The 18418-nt window shown below is 36.1% G+C and overlaps 2 protein-coding genes and 1 pseudogene across 2 annotated transcripts; 1 reads left to right on the top strand and 2 right to left on the bottom strand.

The window, feature by feature from the left end:
* Positions 1–6711, bottom strand: LOC147566975 (uncharacterized). The gene is made up of 8 exons (XM_086653567.1): positions 6602–6711; positions 2244–2502; positions 1945–2157; positions 1777–1866; positions 1581–1685; positions 1151–1482; positions 980–1030; positions 1–253 (listed from the first exon to the last, which is right to left on the bottom strand). The coding sequence occupies exons 3-7, from the start codon at positions 1945–1947 to the stop codon at positions 1015–1017; spliced, it is 546 nt and encodes a 181-aa protein (XP_086509693.1). The 5' UTR covers positions 1948–2157; positions 2244–2502; positions 6602–6711; the 3' UTR covers positions 1–253; positions 980–1014.
* LOC147566976 (uncharacterized) lies at positions 2547–5713 on the bottom strand. Its single transcript, XM_086653566.1, has 4 exons — positions 5334–5713; positions 3932–4043; positions 3588–3851; positions 2547–3494 (listed from the first exon to the last, which is right to left on the bottom strand). Exons 1-4 carry the CDS (start codon positions 5365–5367, stop codon positions 2747–2749), a joined length of 1158 nt encoding a protein of 385 aa, XP_086509692.1. The 5' UTR covers positions 5368–5713; the 3' UTR covers positions 2547–2746.
* A 3377-nt stretch (positions 6712–10088) lies between the features above and the next one.
* LOC147566974 (CDPK-related kinase 1-like) lies at positions 10089–15125 on the top strand (annotated as a pseudogene).
* Positions 15126–18418: the final 3293 nt, after the last annotated feature.

The raw sequence follows: 18418 nt of genomic DNA, 5'->3' as shown, positions 1-18418 counted from the left end.
TATAGACAAGATGATGAATTAACTAGTAAACTACTTTATAATGTCAATATGTTTCACAAGATGTCGATAGTTGTTTATCTGAGTACAATATTATAAACTAAACTAACGGTTCAGCTCCCTAAATGCATTTCAACTAGTTACGAAATAGAGATAACAAGTAGGTACTAGGTGATGATAGATTTCATACGCAATGAGAGTTCAAGCAAAATCTCTAATCGGTGTGGATTCATCATTGCGCAAAACTTTAAAAACCCTGCCAAAACGATGAATATATACACATTAGCGCATTTAACATGACATTAAGAATTCTTCAGAAACAGAGATATCAGTAGAGAATTCTTCAGAAACAACCAATTTAAGCACAAACAAGTAACCAAATTACAATATGATTACAGTTGGTTCTAGTGAGTGGGTAGTGTTAAAAGAGTGATAATGGGGTTAAAAAGCTAGACTTAGTAGTTTACATGCCAAATTCAAATGCAAATGAAATCTTGTTGACATCGGAATCACACAACCTAGACTTAGTAGTTTACATGTCAAATTCAAATGGTCATCAAAGCAAATGTAAGCATAAAACCTGTAGGCATGGAAATGAATTCATAAAAATACTAAGAAGTACTCTTGCATATACACACTCACTATAAGGGTTTTACGCTAAAGAGTTTGCCTTTCTCGATCACATTTTCCCTATGAAATACAACAAAACATAGCATAAAACAGATGCAAAAGTGAAGTAAATTCTAATGTGTTGGTGTTATGACTTAACTGAATTAGAGTGGGTAGTGTTAGTAGAGTGATGATGGGGTTAGAGAGCTAAACTTAGTAGTTTACATGGAAAATTCAGATGCAAATGGAATCTTGTTAACATCGGAATCACACAACCTAGACTTAGTAGTTTACATGCCAAATTCAGATGGTCATCAAAACAAATTCAAAAAACAGTACACATATATGGGAAACCATGAAGGAGAGACCAAACCTCCAAAAACATTGATCAAAAAGTTGCATGCTCCTTCAATAGTCACCGCTTCTGTAATACCAGAAAAGTTGTTTATAAAACTTGCCTAAACCACGTATTCACAAATTAAGGACTACAACAAGATGGTTGAGGAATTGAACAAGATGAAATTGAAGAAGAAAACATGCTTACAGCTTGTGAAGATTCTGAAGTTGATGGTGGTCGTTGTTGCTACTGAATGAGTGCCATAAGTGCAGCCATATCTCTTCCTTGTCTCTCTTGTTTTCACGCAGTTCAGCCAATTCCTTTCTCAGCCCGTCATTTTCTTTTCGAAGACCTGAAACACCACCCGAGCTTGAATTTCTAAAACCTGCATCCGTAGGTGCGACAAAGGGCATCATTCGGATTCGCCCACGTGACTCTGGTGGCATATGACTTCCGAAAACATCATTTGGACCAGGGGCGTCGACAAACTCGCTCGAGCTCTCGTTTTGTCGCCTCTCCTGATCTTCCTCCATCAGCTCCTGTTAACATTACATGTGCTTGATTACCTATATAAGATTGAGTTCTTAAACATTATATGAACAAAATAAAATTTAATTGAGTTTAATTAAAACTTTACAATTAAATCTGCTGTCTCTTGGTTAACGCAAGTTCCATCCGCTCTTAATCTAGTCTTGTGGAACATACAAAATCGACTAGGTTGAGTGTCATACTTCTTTTTATACTGCAAATATACAAAGTAAATGACAATTATCAATTTCAAACAAAACCAACTGAATTGAACCAAAAATTGTAAAAGAAATTGAAAATTTTACCGCATGCCCAATTTGGGCCATAGATTGACGCCCTCCAACATAAGGATGTTTTGTCATAGCTTTGTTTTTCTTGTTGGTCTCAGCTACCTTCTGTATATCGGAAGATGGTACATTGTTAGTACCTATGAAGTAAACTCAGTGTAGCTATTAAAGGAAAGATATATTTACCATTACGTCATCCCTACACCAATATCGAATTAAGCCAAACTAATCAGTAGGGTCAACGCCAGGAGGGATATTTGCTCTGCACTCATCTATATTAGGCAGGTGAGGTGTAAAATATTCTCTCTTAACTCTTGCTTTCCAAGTTCTCCATCTTTCTTTGAGTTCCTTCTTAATCCATTTTATAACTTCTTCATTCTCAGGGAAATCAAAATATACCTTTAAGAAAATAACATGGTAAAATAATCATATATGAAATAAATAAAAAAATACGATACTATAACGAAAATGTAGGAAATATTTACCCTCAAGTCTGTAATTGTGTCATTGATGGCAGCAGATTCTATTTTTTCCCATTTATCATGAATCAGAGGGAATCGAACTGGATCTCTAACAAATGAAGATATATAAGTCGCTAAGAACCCGGCAATCTTTCCAACAGGCCGAAAGCTATCATCCCATTCAACTGTGTATTTCTCGCCGTGATCCAGATCTTTCAGGAATTTTAATAAATCTCGTCCCCTCCCCTTCTTAGAAGGTTGAGTAGTTCCTCTAACAGACATCCTGTACAGAATTGGTCAGTTCACTTGTAACTGTATCTAAAACATATCTAATTATCCCATCTAATTGAACCAAAATTGAAAGAAAAAATACAATCGCGGAAACTAAACATTTATTCATTCATTAATTTATCAAAAACCATACAGATTGTGATTAAACTCATCATTAAAGGAAAAAAAGAACAAAACCAAAACTCTTCAAATTCTCCATCTTTGGTCACGCATTTCCAGACGATCCTTTGAATCTATTAGTTATCTCCATCACATGTTACGTCGTTTACATCTTTGTTAATGTATTCGATTTCTTCATCACTAGCATCGTGGCATGCAGGTGCAAGAGTTTGCTCGGTATCTGGTATAGGGATATTCATGTCGTAAATATCTCTAGGTCTATTGTTCACCACAACATGCCAATCAGGTTCAGTTAGATCTTCAACATAAAAAACTTGCCTAACTTGAGACGCCAACACATAAGGCTCGTCACTTTGAGTTGGCATAATACGATTGAAATTAACAAGTGTAAAACCTAAATCATCGATCTTTACACCTCTTCTTCCTCTGTTTGTTTCCTTGCAGACATCAACCCAATCACACTTGAATATTACAAATTCACATCCTGGTCCATACGTGATTTCAAGTATCTCCGTGACACGTCCATAATATGTTAATATTGCATCAACCGGATTTGAATCTCTTGCACTTGAGCCACAAGGTTGATTTGCATCGACCGCAACACCATAATTCTGCGTTTTAGCGTCTCTCTCGTTTGCAACAGTTTTGAAATTGTATCCATTAATTGTATAACCTGCCAATATTACGGCACGTGGGTGTATGCCATTGACAAGGTTGTCAAGTCTTTCTGGATACGGCTGTTTAGATTCTTTAAGATCTTTCACAAGTTCCTTAAACCAAGTACCGTACTCTTCTATGTGTTTTCTTTGAATCGCAGTATCATCTAGTTTACGATAGCGAAGCTTCAACTCTCTTTTGTGAGCACTGCAAAGAGGTTGCGTATTTTCATCATCTCTAGTAAAATACACTTAGAAAGACTTTCATAAATGAATTCATAATAGTTAAAATCATACTTACTTGACATAAACGGAGGCATCATTGTCGTTTGACAAGATATAATGATGAATCTTATTACGTTCAGCAACATCCAGGTTCTTAATATTCTGAACAGTTCCAATCGGATTGTCGTCTGTGTACCGAGGCGCTACGTTAGAGCGTGTTTCAACGTCACTCATGTATCTTGTCATAAACGTGACACTCTCGTCGACAATATATCCCTCGGCAATAGAACCCTCCGGTTGTGCTTTATTACGAACGAAATTCTTTAAAGTATACAAAAACCTAATCGCACAAGTACCTCATTAGACAAGTAACACACAAGTAACTAAGAAATAAAACAATTAAACAAGAAAAATAAATACCTTTCAATGGGATACATCCATCGATATTGGACTGGTCCACCTACTTTTGCCTCTGATGCTAGATGGATGGCTAAGTGAACCATTATATCGAAAAAACTTGGTGGAAATATCCTCTCTAAATTGCACATAATAAGTGGAATTTTTTCTTCTAATCGCTTGTAATCTTCAACACTATCTACTTTTGAACATAACTCACGAAAGAACGTGCTGAACTCTATTAATATAGAGCACACTTTTTTTGGCAAAACCTTTCGAATTGCCAAAGGTAACAATTGTTGCATGATCACATGAGAATCATGACTCTTCAAACCAATTATCTTTCATTGTTTAAGATCGATACGAGTAGAAATATTTGATGCATAGCCATTCGGAGTTTTGAGATTCTTCAAAACATTGAGAAACAACTCTTTACCTTTTTTGTCTGTAGAATAACATGTGGCTGGAAGGGTACATGTACGAGATCCCTCCTCTTGTTGTGGCCAAAGTTCTTGTCTAATACCCATATCTTTCAAATCCAATCTTGCTTTTTTATTATCCTTTGATTTTCCATCAAAATCCATAATGGTACCGAGAATACTGTCACAGATATTCTTTTCAATGTGCATAACATCTAGGTTGTGTTTAAGCAGATTATCTTTCCAATACGGCAATTCATAAAAGATGCTCAGTTTTCTCCAGTTACCAGGCATTTTGATGGACTCGTCATCTCTTCCTCTTTTTCTAGGAGCGCGTACACTCCTCTCCAGTTCCCTACCAAATTCGTGTGGTATGTCTTTCAGTTTTTGCAAGATATCAGGACCCGAAGGAGGATTTGGAGCTACTCTACGCTCAGTTTTTCCATTAAACTCCTTCGTATTTCTTCGAAATCTATGTGTCACAGGTAAGAAACGCCTATGCCCCATATAAACCTCCTTCTTCCAATTACGCAACCTAAGATGATCTGTCTCCTCGCCACAAGTTGAACATGCCAACTTACCTTTCGTGGACCATCCAGATAGCATAGCAAGTCCAGGATAATCACTAATAGTCCATAATAAACTTGCATGCATTTTGAATGTTTCTTTTTTGGAAGCATCATACGTGTCAATCCCTTCTTCCCACAATTCTTTCAGTTCATCAACTAAAGGCCTCAGGTACACGTCAATGTTATTTCCAGGACTTTTAGGTCCAGGTATAAGCATGGACAGTATCATATAAGATTGTTTCATGCACAACCACGGTGGTAAATTATAAGGAATAAGTACCACTGGCCACGTGCTGTGGGAAATATTCATTGTTCGGAAGGGGTTAAAACCATCACTTGCCAAACCCAATCTTACATTTCTCGAGTCTGCAGCAAATGTAGGATGCCTGACATCGAAATCTTTCCAGGCTTCAGAATCTGCTTGATGCCTTAATATCCCATCTTCGCTACGTTTCTCATCGTGCCATCTCATTTCGGTTGCGGTTTCCGGTACTGTGTACAACCTCTGTAATCTCGCCTTCAAAGGAAAGTAACGAAGAATCTTTGCAGGTTACTTTTTCTTGCTATACCTAGACTGGCCACATCGAGGACATTGTTGTAGTTCCGAATTTTCTTTGTAATACAAAATGCAGTCATTCGGGCATGCATGAATTTTAATGTAGTCTAATCCCAAATCTGAGATGATCTTCTTGCACTGTGTAAAATTTTTGGGAAGATTACAACCGTCAGGTAGAGTTGCATGCAGTAACTTGAGCATTGATTCAAAAGACGCGTTACTCCAACCTCCCATGATTTTAATATTCCATAATTTTATAACAAAGGACAGAACACTCATCTTATCGCAACCCGGGTATAAAGACTTCTTCGCTTGTTGTAACAACTTTTCAAGATCCTCGTTTTCAACCTCGTCCGTTCCACCATCTACATCTAATCCAGATTCGTCATGAACCCCGTAAGCATCTCGCACCAATCTTTCAAGGTCCTCAGCATAAACTTCTTCATTTGTAACCTCTACTGGAGCAGGCAAAGGATTCGATATTATCGGTCTAGCTTCTCCATGCAAAAACCAAGTTCTATAATGTTTTGCCATCCCATGGTAATACAAATGCTCCATAACACTTTGTCTACCTGCGAATCTAGAGTTATTACATCTCCCACATGGACACTTAATTTGATCACCGCCCATAACAGGACCGTGAGTAAACGCAAAATCCAAAAACGCATTTACACCATCTGCAAACTTCTTTGAACGCCTATCATCATGAATCATCCAAGATTTGTCCATGATATCTAACTTCCATCAAAGAAATAAAGATATAAAAGAGTTCATGAAAGGTATAGTTACATAGTTAAAAGCTTAAAATTCTAAGATGATAGGTAAAACATACTAAAGACAAAAACTGAAGCTAATCAAACTAAAATTTAAACTCAATGTTTAAACATATCAATGTATTAAGAAGTAACAACTATAGATGCTTGTAAACTTTTCATAAGGAGAGGAATTGAAAAGGGACACATTATCAGCACAATATTGTGACATATGATTTCATCAAAAATGGGTTACTTGACATTAGCATTCAGGCCTAAGTAAGAGTATAACAACTGTCATATCCGTGTATAAAAGACAACTAATTTGAGTTTTGAGACATTTAGAACCATAAACAACAAAGACAACTAATTTGAGTTTTGAGAGATTTAGACCGAACCTGGTTCGAAGAGTTGAGATTCACAGCCAAATCCGTGTATAAAAGCTTCTCCGGTTTATCGCCGTCGCCACCGAGTTTCCTTCGACTTTGAGCAATTAGCAACTGCTAGAGATGAAGAATGAGAAAATTTCAGAAAAATCAGGGTTGGTCATTTCCTTATCTAAAATACACTACTAGACTAGTCCTAGTTTTTGTTGGATCAAGCATACGAGTCAAAAGCATTCTGAAAACAACTTGAGTCAGATCATTAAGATGCGAAATTAAAGTAGCAACACTAATTTCCATTCACATTGACAGAGACAGAAATTAAAATTCGTAATTCGAATCAAATATGTGAAGACTGAAGAGAGCAACACTAATTTCCATTCATAGCCGAACTGCACCTAAACAACCAGGGCAAGACATCGCTTCAAGCAGCAAGTAGTTTGACTTGAATGGACTTAGCTAGAACGGAGATATTAAAGAGCTCAATGAGATGTGCTATGAAAAGATAAATCGATGCCCCTGAATTTCAGCAATATTTTCAGTATACTACGATTTAGTATGGGCTTGGGGCAAGGGCGGAGCTAGGATTTGAAATCACACCTGGCTAGCCTAAAATATTCAATAAAACAACGTAGAAAAGAAAATATTGTCCAAGAGAAGGGGAAAAATAGGCAAAAAAATGTGCTTTGAGGGGGATTTGAAACCTGAACCCAAGGAATGAAACTTCGGTTTCGGTGGAAATTTCGGTTGGTCCAAAAGTGGAAACGTTTCGTGGAAACATTTCGGTCAGTGTGGAAGTTTTACAAATCTTTGGAAACGATAAAAATAAGATTTAGTTGTTTATAACAAGACTCTTTAACCACTATGAAGCCCATATCGGTAAAAAATAAAAAAATTAGTGGATTTGTAAAATAATTTGTTAGTTGGGGAAGTAATCTGCAATCTCACACTTAGATTGGGGGGGTTTAGTTGAACTATTTTAACTTCCACATTTATTTGAGGGGGTATATTACTACACCAAACAATTATGTTGACTTAAAAATAAAAATGATGGACCAGAATACACAAAATGATAGTTTTATAGGCGCTTCTCGTAAGTGTTAAAACCACCTCTTTCCTATTCCACGAATTTTGCCTTGATGGGGTGCTTTTAACACTTCAAATGGGTGCTTTTAAAACTCCTCCACAAAATATAACATTAGGCCATTAGGGTTTCATAGCTTCTTCCTTCTTCTCCGCCGCTCTTTCTCTCTCTAAGACTTCTGCAGATGAAGAATACGAATCTCTTCAATTTTCTTCAAGTTCCAATCAAGGAGATTCACAATTATAGTTTCGGTAAACCAGATGGAGAAGAAATCGACCAAAAATGTTACTTTTGTTGAATCGATTTGCTAGTTTTCGGTCTAATTTTGAATATTTTGAAGTTTCAACCGAAATTTCGGTAAATGTCGGACGATATCCTGCTCGAAACATCTGTAAGTGGAGTTTCGTCTACCTAATTTGAAAATCCGAAATATTTCGACCATTTCGGTCGAAATATTTCGACATTTCATTCCTTGCCTGAACCTCATGTGTCCGGGGGGTGAATGCTTTATCACTAAGCTATATCTTGCTAGTTGTTTATGCCTGAGAGGCATAAACATATTCTGTCCCTGGCTGCCTAATAGTTGCTTATACCTTAGTGAGCCATTTGAGGAATTCTATCTCTGGCTGCAGCCAGGGATAGTCTCCACTATGATCCGCCCTTGTCGTGGAGGTTATTTTGGTATCATGGACAAATATGGAGGTCAATCTTTCTAGCTGACCACAAATCGAGGGATAAGATGAAATTAGCCTTTTTTTGTGGGAATTTTGAGCTAATCTAATAGATTAACCCTTAATACGTAACCAACTTCCTTCTTGGCCATATGTTTTGTGAATTCAAGTTTGACTCATTCCTTTAACTATTCCATCCAGTCACAATTAGGTTTTCTCCTAACTTTCCAAATATACCCTTATATTTATATCCCTCACATCGTGTCCCCCTCATCCACCAACCAAAAGAAAAACCCGACTATAAGAAATTTTGGAACCCTTTTACTCGATTTATCCATTCAATGGAGACGACAATCTTTTATGTCTAGGGATTTCACACTCAGCAGAAAAGGAAAGTTTCTGCGTCAAAATCTCGAAGGGAAACATTCCTCTTTACTAGAGAATAAGATTCAGATTTTTCTGATTCTATAATTCCACACATATATGTATTTTTTATGTTTGATTAGAACCTATTAATGGAGTTCTTTCACAGAGGAAAGAGATCAGAGCGAGATGAAAGTTCTAAATACGAGATTCTCATTAGAAGCCCGCTTTTCGAAAGTATAAAATAAACTACAATATAATTTTGAATGGATGGACTTACAAAAAAAAATGGATGGAAGCGTTATACGAGAAGAGAGTGAAACTATAATTTTTTAAAAATTTGGGGGAGGAAATGAATTATTTCATCTCTCTCAAATTTGACAAAAAGAAAATCGGAACGGGAAGGAAGGAAAAAAAAGGGAGCTTTCCCTCCTTTCTTCTTCGCTTTCCTTGTGGTTTCTGTTTAGTATTTTCTCTCTCTGATCTTCTGATAATTGAGACCCCCGGAACCCCCCGGACCCCCCTTCTCTCTCTCTCTCTACCTTCTCTATTGAAATTAAAAATTGATTTCAATCTTCTGAGTATTGATTTTGTCTGTCTCACTTTCTTATAATTCTTCTGGTTTTCAATTCCCTCTCTATCTCTCCTGTTTGAACGGATTGTTTGTTTCATTCATTTTCTTGCTCTGGAATTCTTCTTATTTTCTTTGGCTTAACTTCTAAACTTACCATTTCCCTTAATGGGGTTTCTTCTTCTTGTCCATGAAAGTGAAATTACCATTCATGCATTCTGATTCTTTCAAGAAATTCTTACTTCAATCTAATTTGATTCTCTTCTTTTTCTTCTTAAATTCATATTCGTTCACTGATCTTTTCTGGGTTTCAATAATTTCTTCTTTTACTTATTGAGATATGGAAGATATATTGGATATGGTGACTACTAATATACAAGATATGAAAGATATCGGAAGATATAAAATATATGAGACGGATCGATATGAAGGGATCCGACGATAAAAAAAAAAGACCAAGATATATGAAGATCAGATGAAATATTCATATATTCAAGATTTCTCTTATATTGTATTCTTTCCTAAGTTTAGTTAGGAAACTAGATAACCCGAATCACTTTATAAATATGAGTTGGGTTATAGAGTTTAAATTATCGAGTTATTGAGTTATGTAACCGATCAACTCCACATACAATTGTATGTGGTGATTATTAATAACGAAAGTATTTCTCCGTGGATGTAGGTCTTGAGTATCCGACCATACCGCGTTAAACATTGTGTCTTTCATTTATGTTTCTATATCCGATTCTTATATAATCGTGACTTTATCATATCTCCGATTATCGTATGATCGTGAATTTAACATTACTTATCATGGGACTTTGTCATGGAAAACATACCCATTATCCTCATCAAACCCAAGCTGAAAAACCTATAACTCCTGAAGATATTCAAAACCCTACTAATTCATTCCCAAGTCCATTACCCAGTGGATTCAAGAACTCACCTGCTAATTCAAGTGTGAAATCAACTCCTTCAAGATTTTTTAAACGCCCTTTTCCTCCTCCTTGACCTGCTAACCACATAACTCCCTTTCTTGCTAGAAGACATGGCTCTGTGAAACCAAATGAAGTTTCAATATCTGAAGGAAGTGAAATTGAATTGAGTTTTGATAAGACTTTTGGGTTTTCTAGACAGTTGATTTCTAAAGTATGAACTTGGAGAAGAAGTGGGTCGTGGCAATTTTGGGTATATTTGTTCTGCAAAGGAGAAGAAAGGTGAAATGAGAGGGCAGGAAGTAGCTGTCAAAGTTATTTCAAAATCAAAGGTTTAATTTTTTTTTTTTTGGCTACTTCTTTTACTGATTTTTGTTAGTTTTCAGATTAATGTTCTTTATTGCATTACTTTTAAATAAGGATTTGGATCATTTGGATTTCTGTATTAGGTAGTGTTTGTTATTTTTGCATTTATATGAATCTGACTCGTCTGATTGAAAGGGACCCAAAATCAACTTAATCGATGTTCAGAGGATGAGCCAGACAAAAACAAACATTTTGCTTGAAGAGAATTCAGATTTCGAATCAGATTTCAGACCTGACTTAGAAAAAGTACCTTCGTTTGGGTTTCCATACAATTGATGATCTGGGTTTTGGGTATTTGTGTTCATCCATGCACTTCTTCATTGGTTGTTTTTTGAAAATTTTGTGCATTACTCTTAATTTACATTTCTGTTTTTCCTTTGGGTTTTTCTAGACAAGGGGTTTTCCCTCTCTATTGTATCTAAGACAATAAGACACATCTTAGGATTGGCTAGAAACAAAATAAAAAAAAATAACTAGACTGGTTCTCACTAAAGGATTATGTTTTGGCAGATGACCACAACCATAGCTAATGAGGATGTCAGACGAGAAGTCAAAATATTGCGTGGTCTAGCCGGACATAGGAATTTTGTGACGTTTTATGATGCTTATGAAGATGATGAAAACATATATATAGTGATGGAATAAGTCTGACCTATGCAGTACGACTCGGCCGAGTCAGCCGAGTGACTCGAGACTCGGCTCCGACTCGGACATACACCGAGCCGAGTCCTGACTCGGATCTGACTCGGGTCGTTACTAGTATATGCCAGTTTTTTTTCCTTTATTTGTCACATATTAATTCTGTTTTTGAAAATATTCTAGAAATACCAAAATTTGCGTTTCATTCAAAAGATTATTAGTAGTAAGTTGCAATTACAAAGTTTATTAGTAGTAAGTATTTAAACTTTTGAAATAGCAAAAGATTTTCTCGAAATATACCAAAACATAGTTATAGAAAGTTGCAATTTAGTAGTAAGTATTTAAAATTTTTAGAATACCAAAAGATTTTTTAGATTTAAAAAGAAAAATTTATTAGTAGTAAGTATTCAAAATATACCAAAGGATTTTCTGAATAAAATATTTAAAATACCAAAACATAGTTTTAGAAAGTTGTAGATTAGTTGTTAATTTTCAGTTTTGAAGTTTGAACATACATTTTGAAGTTTAATCATATTATATGGAGTACATACATTAGTAACTACTTATGGGAAGCAAAGAGATCGACTCTGGCTGACTCGGCTGACTCGCCCCCTGACTCGGACTCGGATCTTGGCTGAGCCGAGTCCGAGTCCGAGTCGTACTGCTTAGAGTCTGACATTCTTACTTCTCTATCTTTGCTTTTCATAATAGTTATTATGTTTCATAGTTATGTACTTCACATTAAATTTTCTCGCATAGTTCATGGCTTTAACTTTTATACGTTTCCGAATTTTCTATCATTAATAGATTGTACCTTCTACATTAGTTCTTGCACATAGAACACATGCGGAATCCTTGGTTAAAATGTGAGTATTGTTTGTCAGAAAAATTTCTACGAAGATGAATTAAGAGGGATGGAGATCAAAATCTGAAGCGTGTATGAGATACGCTGTCCTTTTTTTTGAGTTAAAGCAGTATTTGACCCCTTTCTGGATTGAGGTTACTTAAAGGTTACTCGGCAAATTGCTTCCCATGATATGACAAGCCTTTTGTGGATCCGCACAAGTCTTTTGTGAAGATCCACATTTGGAGTTTAAGAACATATTGAAAGTGGGGAAGTAATCTTATTTGTGGACACCACATCTAATTTGGAGAAACATTTATTTATAAAAAACCAGAAGATACAATGTATGAAACATTACATCCATCCGAAATTTAAATATTTTCATAAAAATGTGTCTCTTCAAGTAATTTTATCAAAAGATGTAATTATCAGATATTGAAATTCAAACTCTTAGAAAATTATTTTCAATTTCATAAAGATGTCCAAAATGGCATCATTGTCGCCAATTGAAGTGACAATACTTGATTCTGATTTGTATAGTCGCTCCTGACTAGTAGCCCATGAGAATGATACTTTTAAATTTGTTGGTTGCTTCAAATTTTTGCAGTGCTTGTTTCTATTTTCCTCTCCATGTTAAGTTAGTGTCCAAGAATTTGGAAACTTTGTCCAGGTTTCAGAACTTACTAGCTCTAGCTTCATGCATTTTTCAGGTTATGCAAAGGAGGCGAACTTTTGGATAGGATACTCTCTAGGTACTTGACTTATATGTTTGAGTTCGAGTTTTTATGTTGGTTCTTTATCCTTAGAGACACAATAACTAGATGTATCTCTAATTATGTTTATAGAGGTGGGAAATACTCAGAAGAAGATGCCAAGGCTGTCATGGTACAGATTCTTAATATCGTTGCCTTCTGTCCTTCTGTCATCTCCAAGGGGTCGTTCATCGTGACCTCAAACCAGAGGTAATTGACTTCCAAAGCTTTATTTGTCACCTCAAAAAATGGGTTGCCAAGTTTTTTTCTTCTCCCTTTCCTCTTTTCACCCAAGTAATAATTGATTACCAGCGGAAAGTATTTTCTTTATCTTGATGAATAATTCTTCTTCCGATAATTATTCCCGAAGTTAATATGGTGTTCTCTTCTGCCTCAGAATTTTCTTTTTAGTACAAAAGATGAGCCTTCTCCACTGAAGACTATTGATTTTGGTTTATCCATCTTAGTAAAACCAAGTTAGTTGTCACTTTTAAGCTTTTATAGTTTTATTAAGTTTTCGAATTAATGACTCCTTAACTTTATGCAGATGAAAGGTTGAATGACATACTAGGAAGTGCATATTATGTCGCTCCAGAGGTTCTACATGAAACTGAGGCAGACATGTGGAGTATAGGAGTGATTGCATATATTCTTCTTAGTGGAAGCTGCCCATTTTGGGCCCGAACAGAATCCGGAATCTGCCGAGCAGTTCTAAAGGCAGAACTTAGCTTCCAAGAAGCTCCTTGGCCTTCTTTATCTTCTGATCCGAGAGACCTTGTGAAGAGATTGTTGAACAAGGATTATCGTAAGAGACTTACTGCTGCTCAGGCTCTTAGTAAGTTAATTTGAACCTACTTTCCCACGAGTGCTTCCTTAAATACTAATAAAGGAATAGATTCTGAGCTTCTGATTCGTCTTCTAGATTTAAAGCCAGATATATGAAAAAACGAAGACTTAATGGGGTTTACCTTATCTATGTTAGGTCATCCATGGTTGTTCGATCAAGAAGGTATCAAGGCTCAACTGGATATCCTACCGTACAAGTTTGTAAAATCTTATGTTAGCTCTTCTTCGCTTCGAAAAGCAGCTTTAGCCGTATGTTTCTTGAAGAAAACTGACTACTTCGTGCATAATATACTTCATTAAGATTCCTCAACTTGGATTAATGATCTAAAACCTACCAAGTTTTTATGAATGTGACAGGCTCTTGCAAAGACGTTAACGGATCCCTGGCTTGCTTATTTCCGGGAGCAGTTTAAATTGTTGGGGCCAAATAAAAGCGGATTTATCTCCAGACAAAATTTTAAGACTGTATGTTCTGTTTTAGTCCTTTCTTTTATTCTTTTCCCTTTCTTGTTTTTTCTTCTTAATTCAAGCTTATACTGGAATTCGGCAGGCATTGATGAAGAACTCTACTGATGCCTTGAAAGAATCACGAGTCCTTGACATCCTCAACATGGTGAATTTTTTTCAATATAGAAAATTTTGATTTTGAAGAATTTTGTGCTGCTGCTCTAAGTGTGCACCAGCTTGAAGGAATAAATTGTTGGGAGCAACACGAACATTGTGCATACGAGCTCTTCGAAAAAGATGGCGACCGTGCTATCATGATAGAGAAACTTGCTTCGGTATGTTTTTGGTTTCCACCCAACTGTGCTTTGACGAGTCTTGATCATTTAAATCAGATATTTGGCCATTGTTTAATACTTAAAAATGTCGTAAACTATGAAAATGTCCATATTCGAAGAGATGGGATTTTTTCGAAATGTTTTTTGTACAAATACACACGAAAAATACATACAAAATCTAACATGATACATTTATATTCATTGAAATGACTACGAAGATCCAGGAAATTTCCCTCTCAGAGCATCGGGAAGTAGTTTCTTTACCTGACACAAAAATATTAAAAAGGACTATTTATATGTTTTAGTAGATGAATATTAGGCCATCAAGCTTAGAGACAACTTTTAAGGACCTAAGGAGCTCAAAAAGATGAGATAATCGAGCAGACATTCTTTTAGAATCATTTATGTCGAAAGAGCATAATCATCCTTACTATTTGAACCTCATCTTTATTGGTTCGATACTTTCTAGTTCAAGACACTATCAAATCATCTTGATATGGTTATATTTACTTGCTCCTTATTAGCCTATTGTTGTTTATCTCAGGAACTTGGGCTTAGCCCATCAGTCCCCATTAATGTAGTTCTGCAAGACTGGATTGGAGTATTAGACACTCGGAAAACTCAGTTTCTTGGGATATCTCAGACTCGTAAGTGGACCATCTTCACGCAAATTGCGAAAATCATAAGAGAGGATAAAACTCTACCCACTACAAGTGATCCTTTGCTATACCAAATTCGGGCTTAGCATACCCGATTTCATAATCTGAGGAAGTTCATGAAAAGCAAGTGAAGATCTGCAAACTTGTGATGCATAAAAATGCCAACGTAAATTTGTATATCGTTGGTCCAAGTTGTAAGAGGTTAGTCTTCTTCCACCTTAGAGGTCAAGGGTTCGAGGCACGCTAACCAAAAAAGAAATTTGTATGTAGTTTTTTTCGGGGTATCTGATATGTATTTTTAATAATCAGAGGATTGTACAGATGTGGGTATATCAAATGGTGTCTTCTCGGGTTTAATTATGTAAGTGAGTATTGTGATTTCTAGGGTTCATCCACTACTACTTTGTGTATTCAGTCCCACTCTTTTCCTTTTTCTTAACAAATTTTTTTCATTAATTTGTATGTGTTGCTAAGTTTGAAAAGTGTTGGAACTAAAAGTCGCGGAAGCTATCAAACCTATCCTAGAAATTGATCCGATTATGAAAATTATCGAAAAGCTAAGCCAAAATCTAAATATGCGAACAGAATTAACGAGGTTCGACCTAAAGCGTACGTACTCGGACGAACAAGAAATCTTTATTGAAGGATAGATGAAGACGACTCACACAACCCGCAAGTTTGTCCCAAGATGGTGCCGTATAGACAATAACCTTCTATACTAAATCTTCGACGACCGAGAAATTTAACACCGCTCAAAATTATGAACAAAATTTCTCTCACTTGCTCACACTCTCTAGCTCTCACTCTATGAGTAATTGCTCTTGAGTTGTTTTGTGTTGTTGTTGGTGTGTTTATTGTGTTGATTGGCTCCCCTATTTATATATAATATAAGCCGGTTCCAAATTGCATAATTAGAAACCAATTTCTTCACCAACCGACTCCAATGGGATGGCAACTAAACCGCCTACAAGCAAGCCAACTAAACCGCCTTGAGTTGTTGAAAAACCGCCTCTTTTGAAATTGGAAACTACCTCTCACAATTCTCCACCTCGTACACAATTTGATATACTTCAAATTTTGGACGAACACCAGGATACTCCTTGTAAGATATTTCTGCTTCTTGTAACTTTTCATCTGACTGTACCATATGACCATGGCTGCTTACGTACCCTTTTACAGGATCAAGCCTACCGTAGTTCTACCAATCCTTCACATAAAGTTTAGCTTGTCGCCATTACGCCCTTTCGGGCAACTTAACACGAACCGATTTGTAGCAATTTCAAGCAATGCTGAAACTTGCTACATGTCACCTGATGGGACATGAAAATGTCCCATCTGAATCTCTTAACTTGGGGTAGTTAGTCAGGTTCGAGCCGTTATTATGATGAATTGTTTGTTTCTCTTTCCCAGGTGTCTTTTATGGAGTTCAGTGCGTAAAACGGGTAAAAGCGGGAGAAAGGCACACTTGAGGGCATATTGGTCATTTGTGAATTGTGGGCATTGATGGTGACCAGGTGAAAATAGAGTCCAAGATGAACCCAACGGCGAAAACGGGAGTCAAATCGGAATCCGGATATGAAAAATAGACTGGGTCAAAGTTTGTGTCAATTCGGGACCTTCAAAGACACGTGGCGGAATCTAACGGTAACGGGTATGATTTCGGTATTCCCTCGTCCAAATTTGTACCGATTTTAGTACTAGATCTGGGTCCAGATTAGGTGCATTGCACGGCAAGGTTTCAATGGTCCCCGTAAGAATCTAACGGTGGGACCTATAAAAGCAACACAAGGCGTGATCATAGAAGACCGTCTCACCTTTTCCCGCTGCTACGAGAAGTACTGAATCAAACCTTTTGGACAGCAAATTCTTAACGGATTGGTGCCCAGATTTATGGGTAACATTCTATCCCATTTCTTAAGTCAAATCTTTCATCTTTCTCTCTTTTGGAAACAAATTAATATGCATTAGAGTGAGAAAGTTAAGGGTGAGTTTTATTTTAAGAATTTTCAAATCTTTTAAAAAGGAAATCAGAAAGAAGAATAGGGAATTAATGTCTTGCCATTCGGGTCTTCTCTTTCTCTCTCTCTCTAATGTTTAGAGATATTCAAAGAGAGAGCTGGAAATTTGTTTGATGGAATTGATATTTTCTAGAGAGAAAGAGGGATTATGAGTATTTCTCATTGAAGGAAAGAAGAAAATATTCTTGTGGAAAGTGGGTTCGAGTGATATTTTTAGAGTGGGACTCGACTGAACCAAATCAAGACAGAAAGCTGGAATTTTTGGAAAGACTGAAGGAGATTATCTTATTTCCTTATCTCTCTCTACTATCTTCAATTTCAGAAAATTCTTTTGCAAAGAAGGAAGAGATTGATGATTCAATTGATTCGAGGATATTTTAGAGAGTTGAAAGGAAAGAAGATAATATTAAATAGAGATGGTTCTTCTCGGTTACAGTGAGATAAATCAAGATTCAGAGATATTCGAGAAGGGTTCTTCTCGGCTTAGTTTGGTCTTATCGGATAATGAAAGATTTCTTACTATCATAGGCGAGGAATGCAGGTTGATTGAAAGATATTTCTTGGACAAACAGAGTTTTCTCCTTTCTTCTCCTCTTTAAACAGAGAAAGGACAGAGTTATGGGTATCTCCCAAAAAAAAAAAGCCAAAAACGGGAGTAAAAGTTCCATTAAAGAGTCCTCTGTTTCTTATTCTCTGGGCATTGAAGATTATATTTTAGAGAGAGAGAAGAAGAACAGAGATAGAAAATTAAGTTATTTGTAATCAGAGTTTTCAGATAGAAAAAGGGAGAATTATAATTGGTTTCCTTGCTATCTTCTTCTTGTTCTTCTCATGTTTTATAAATTCAAAGAGAGAAAGAAAGAAAATTGTAGAGAGATGAGGAGGGTTTGTGAGAGACTTTAACCTTATTCTTTGTAATTTTCTTATACAATCAATAACCAAAGATACGGAGAGGACAATTAAGATATTTCTTGTGTTTAAAGAGGGTTTGGGAGGGGCTTGATAAAGGTTCTTGTGAGAGGAACCAGAGATTATCAAATCTCTCCATCACCTACATCATCACCATGTTGGGATTTTGAGCATGTTCTTGGTGATTTCTTTTACTTGTCTTGGATTTGTTTTATTTTCTTACATTGATAACTAGACACTTATAAGGATCACATTGGTATTAATGTTTATGTCTCTTTATCTAGGATGTTGAAGAAGTTTTAAACATGAATAGATAATTTAGTCTCTTCCCTTTTTCATGATTCTTAGGATGTGCGTTATTGTTTAACTATGCTCATTACGATTCCATAGAAT

This window comes from Eschscholzia californica, unplaced genomic scaffold (assembly GCF_041429995.1).
Source record: "Eschscholzia californica isolate CP2 unplaced genomic scaffold, dmEscCali1.0.p SCAF_1, whole genome shotgun sequence".
Lineage (NCBI taxonomy): Eukaryota > Viridiplantae > Streptophyta > Magnoliopsida > Ranunculales > Papaveraceae > Eschscholzia > Eschscholzia californica.
This window is presented reverse-complemented; position numbering and strand designations above follow the sequence as displayed.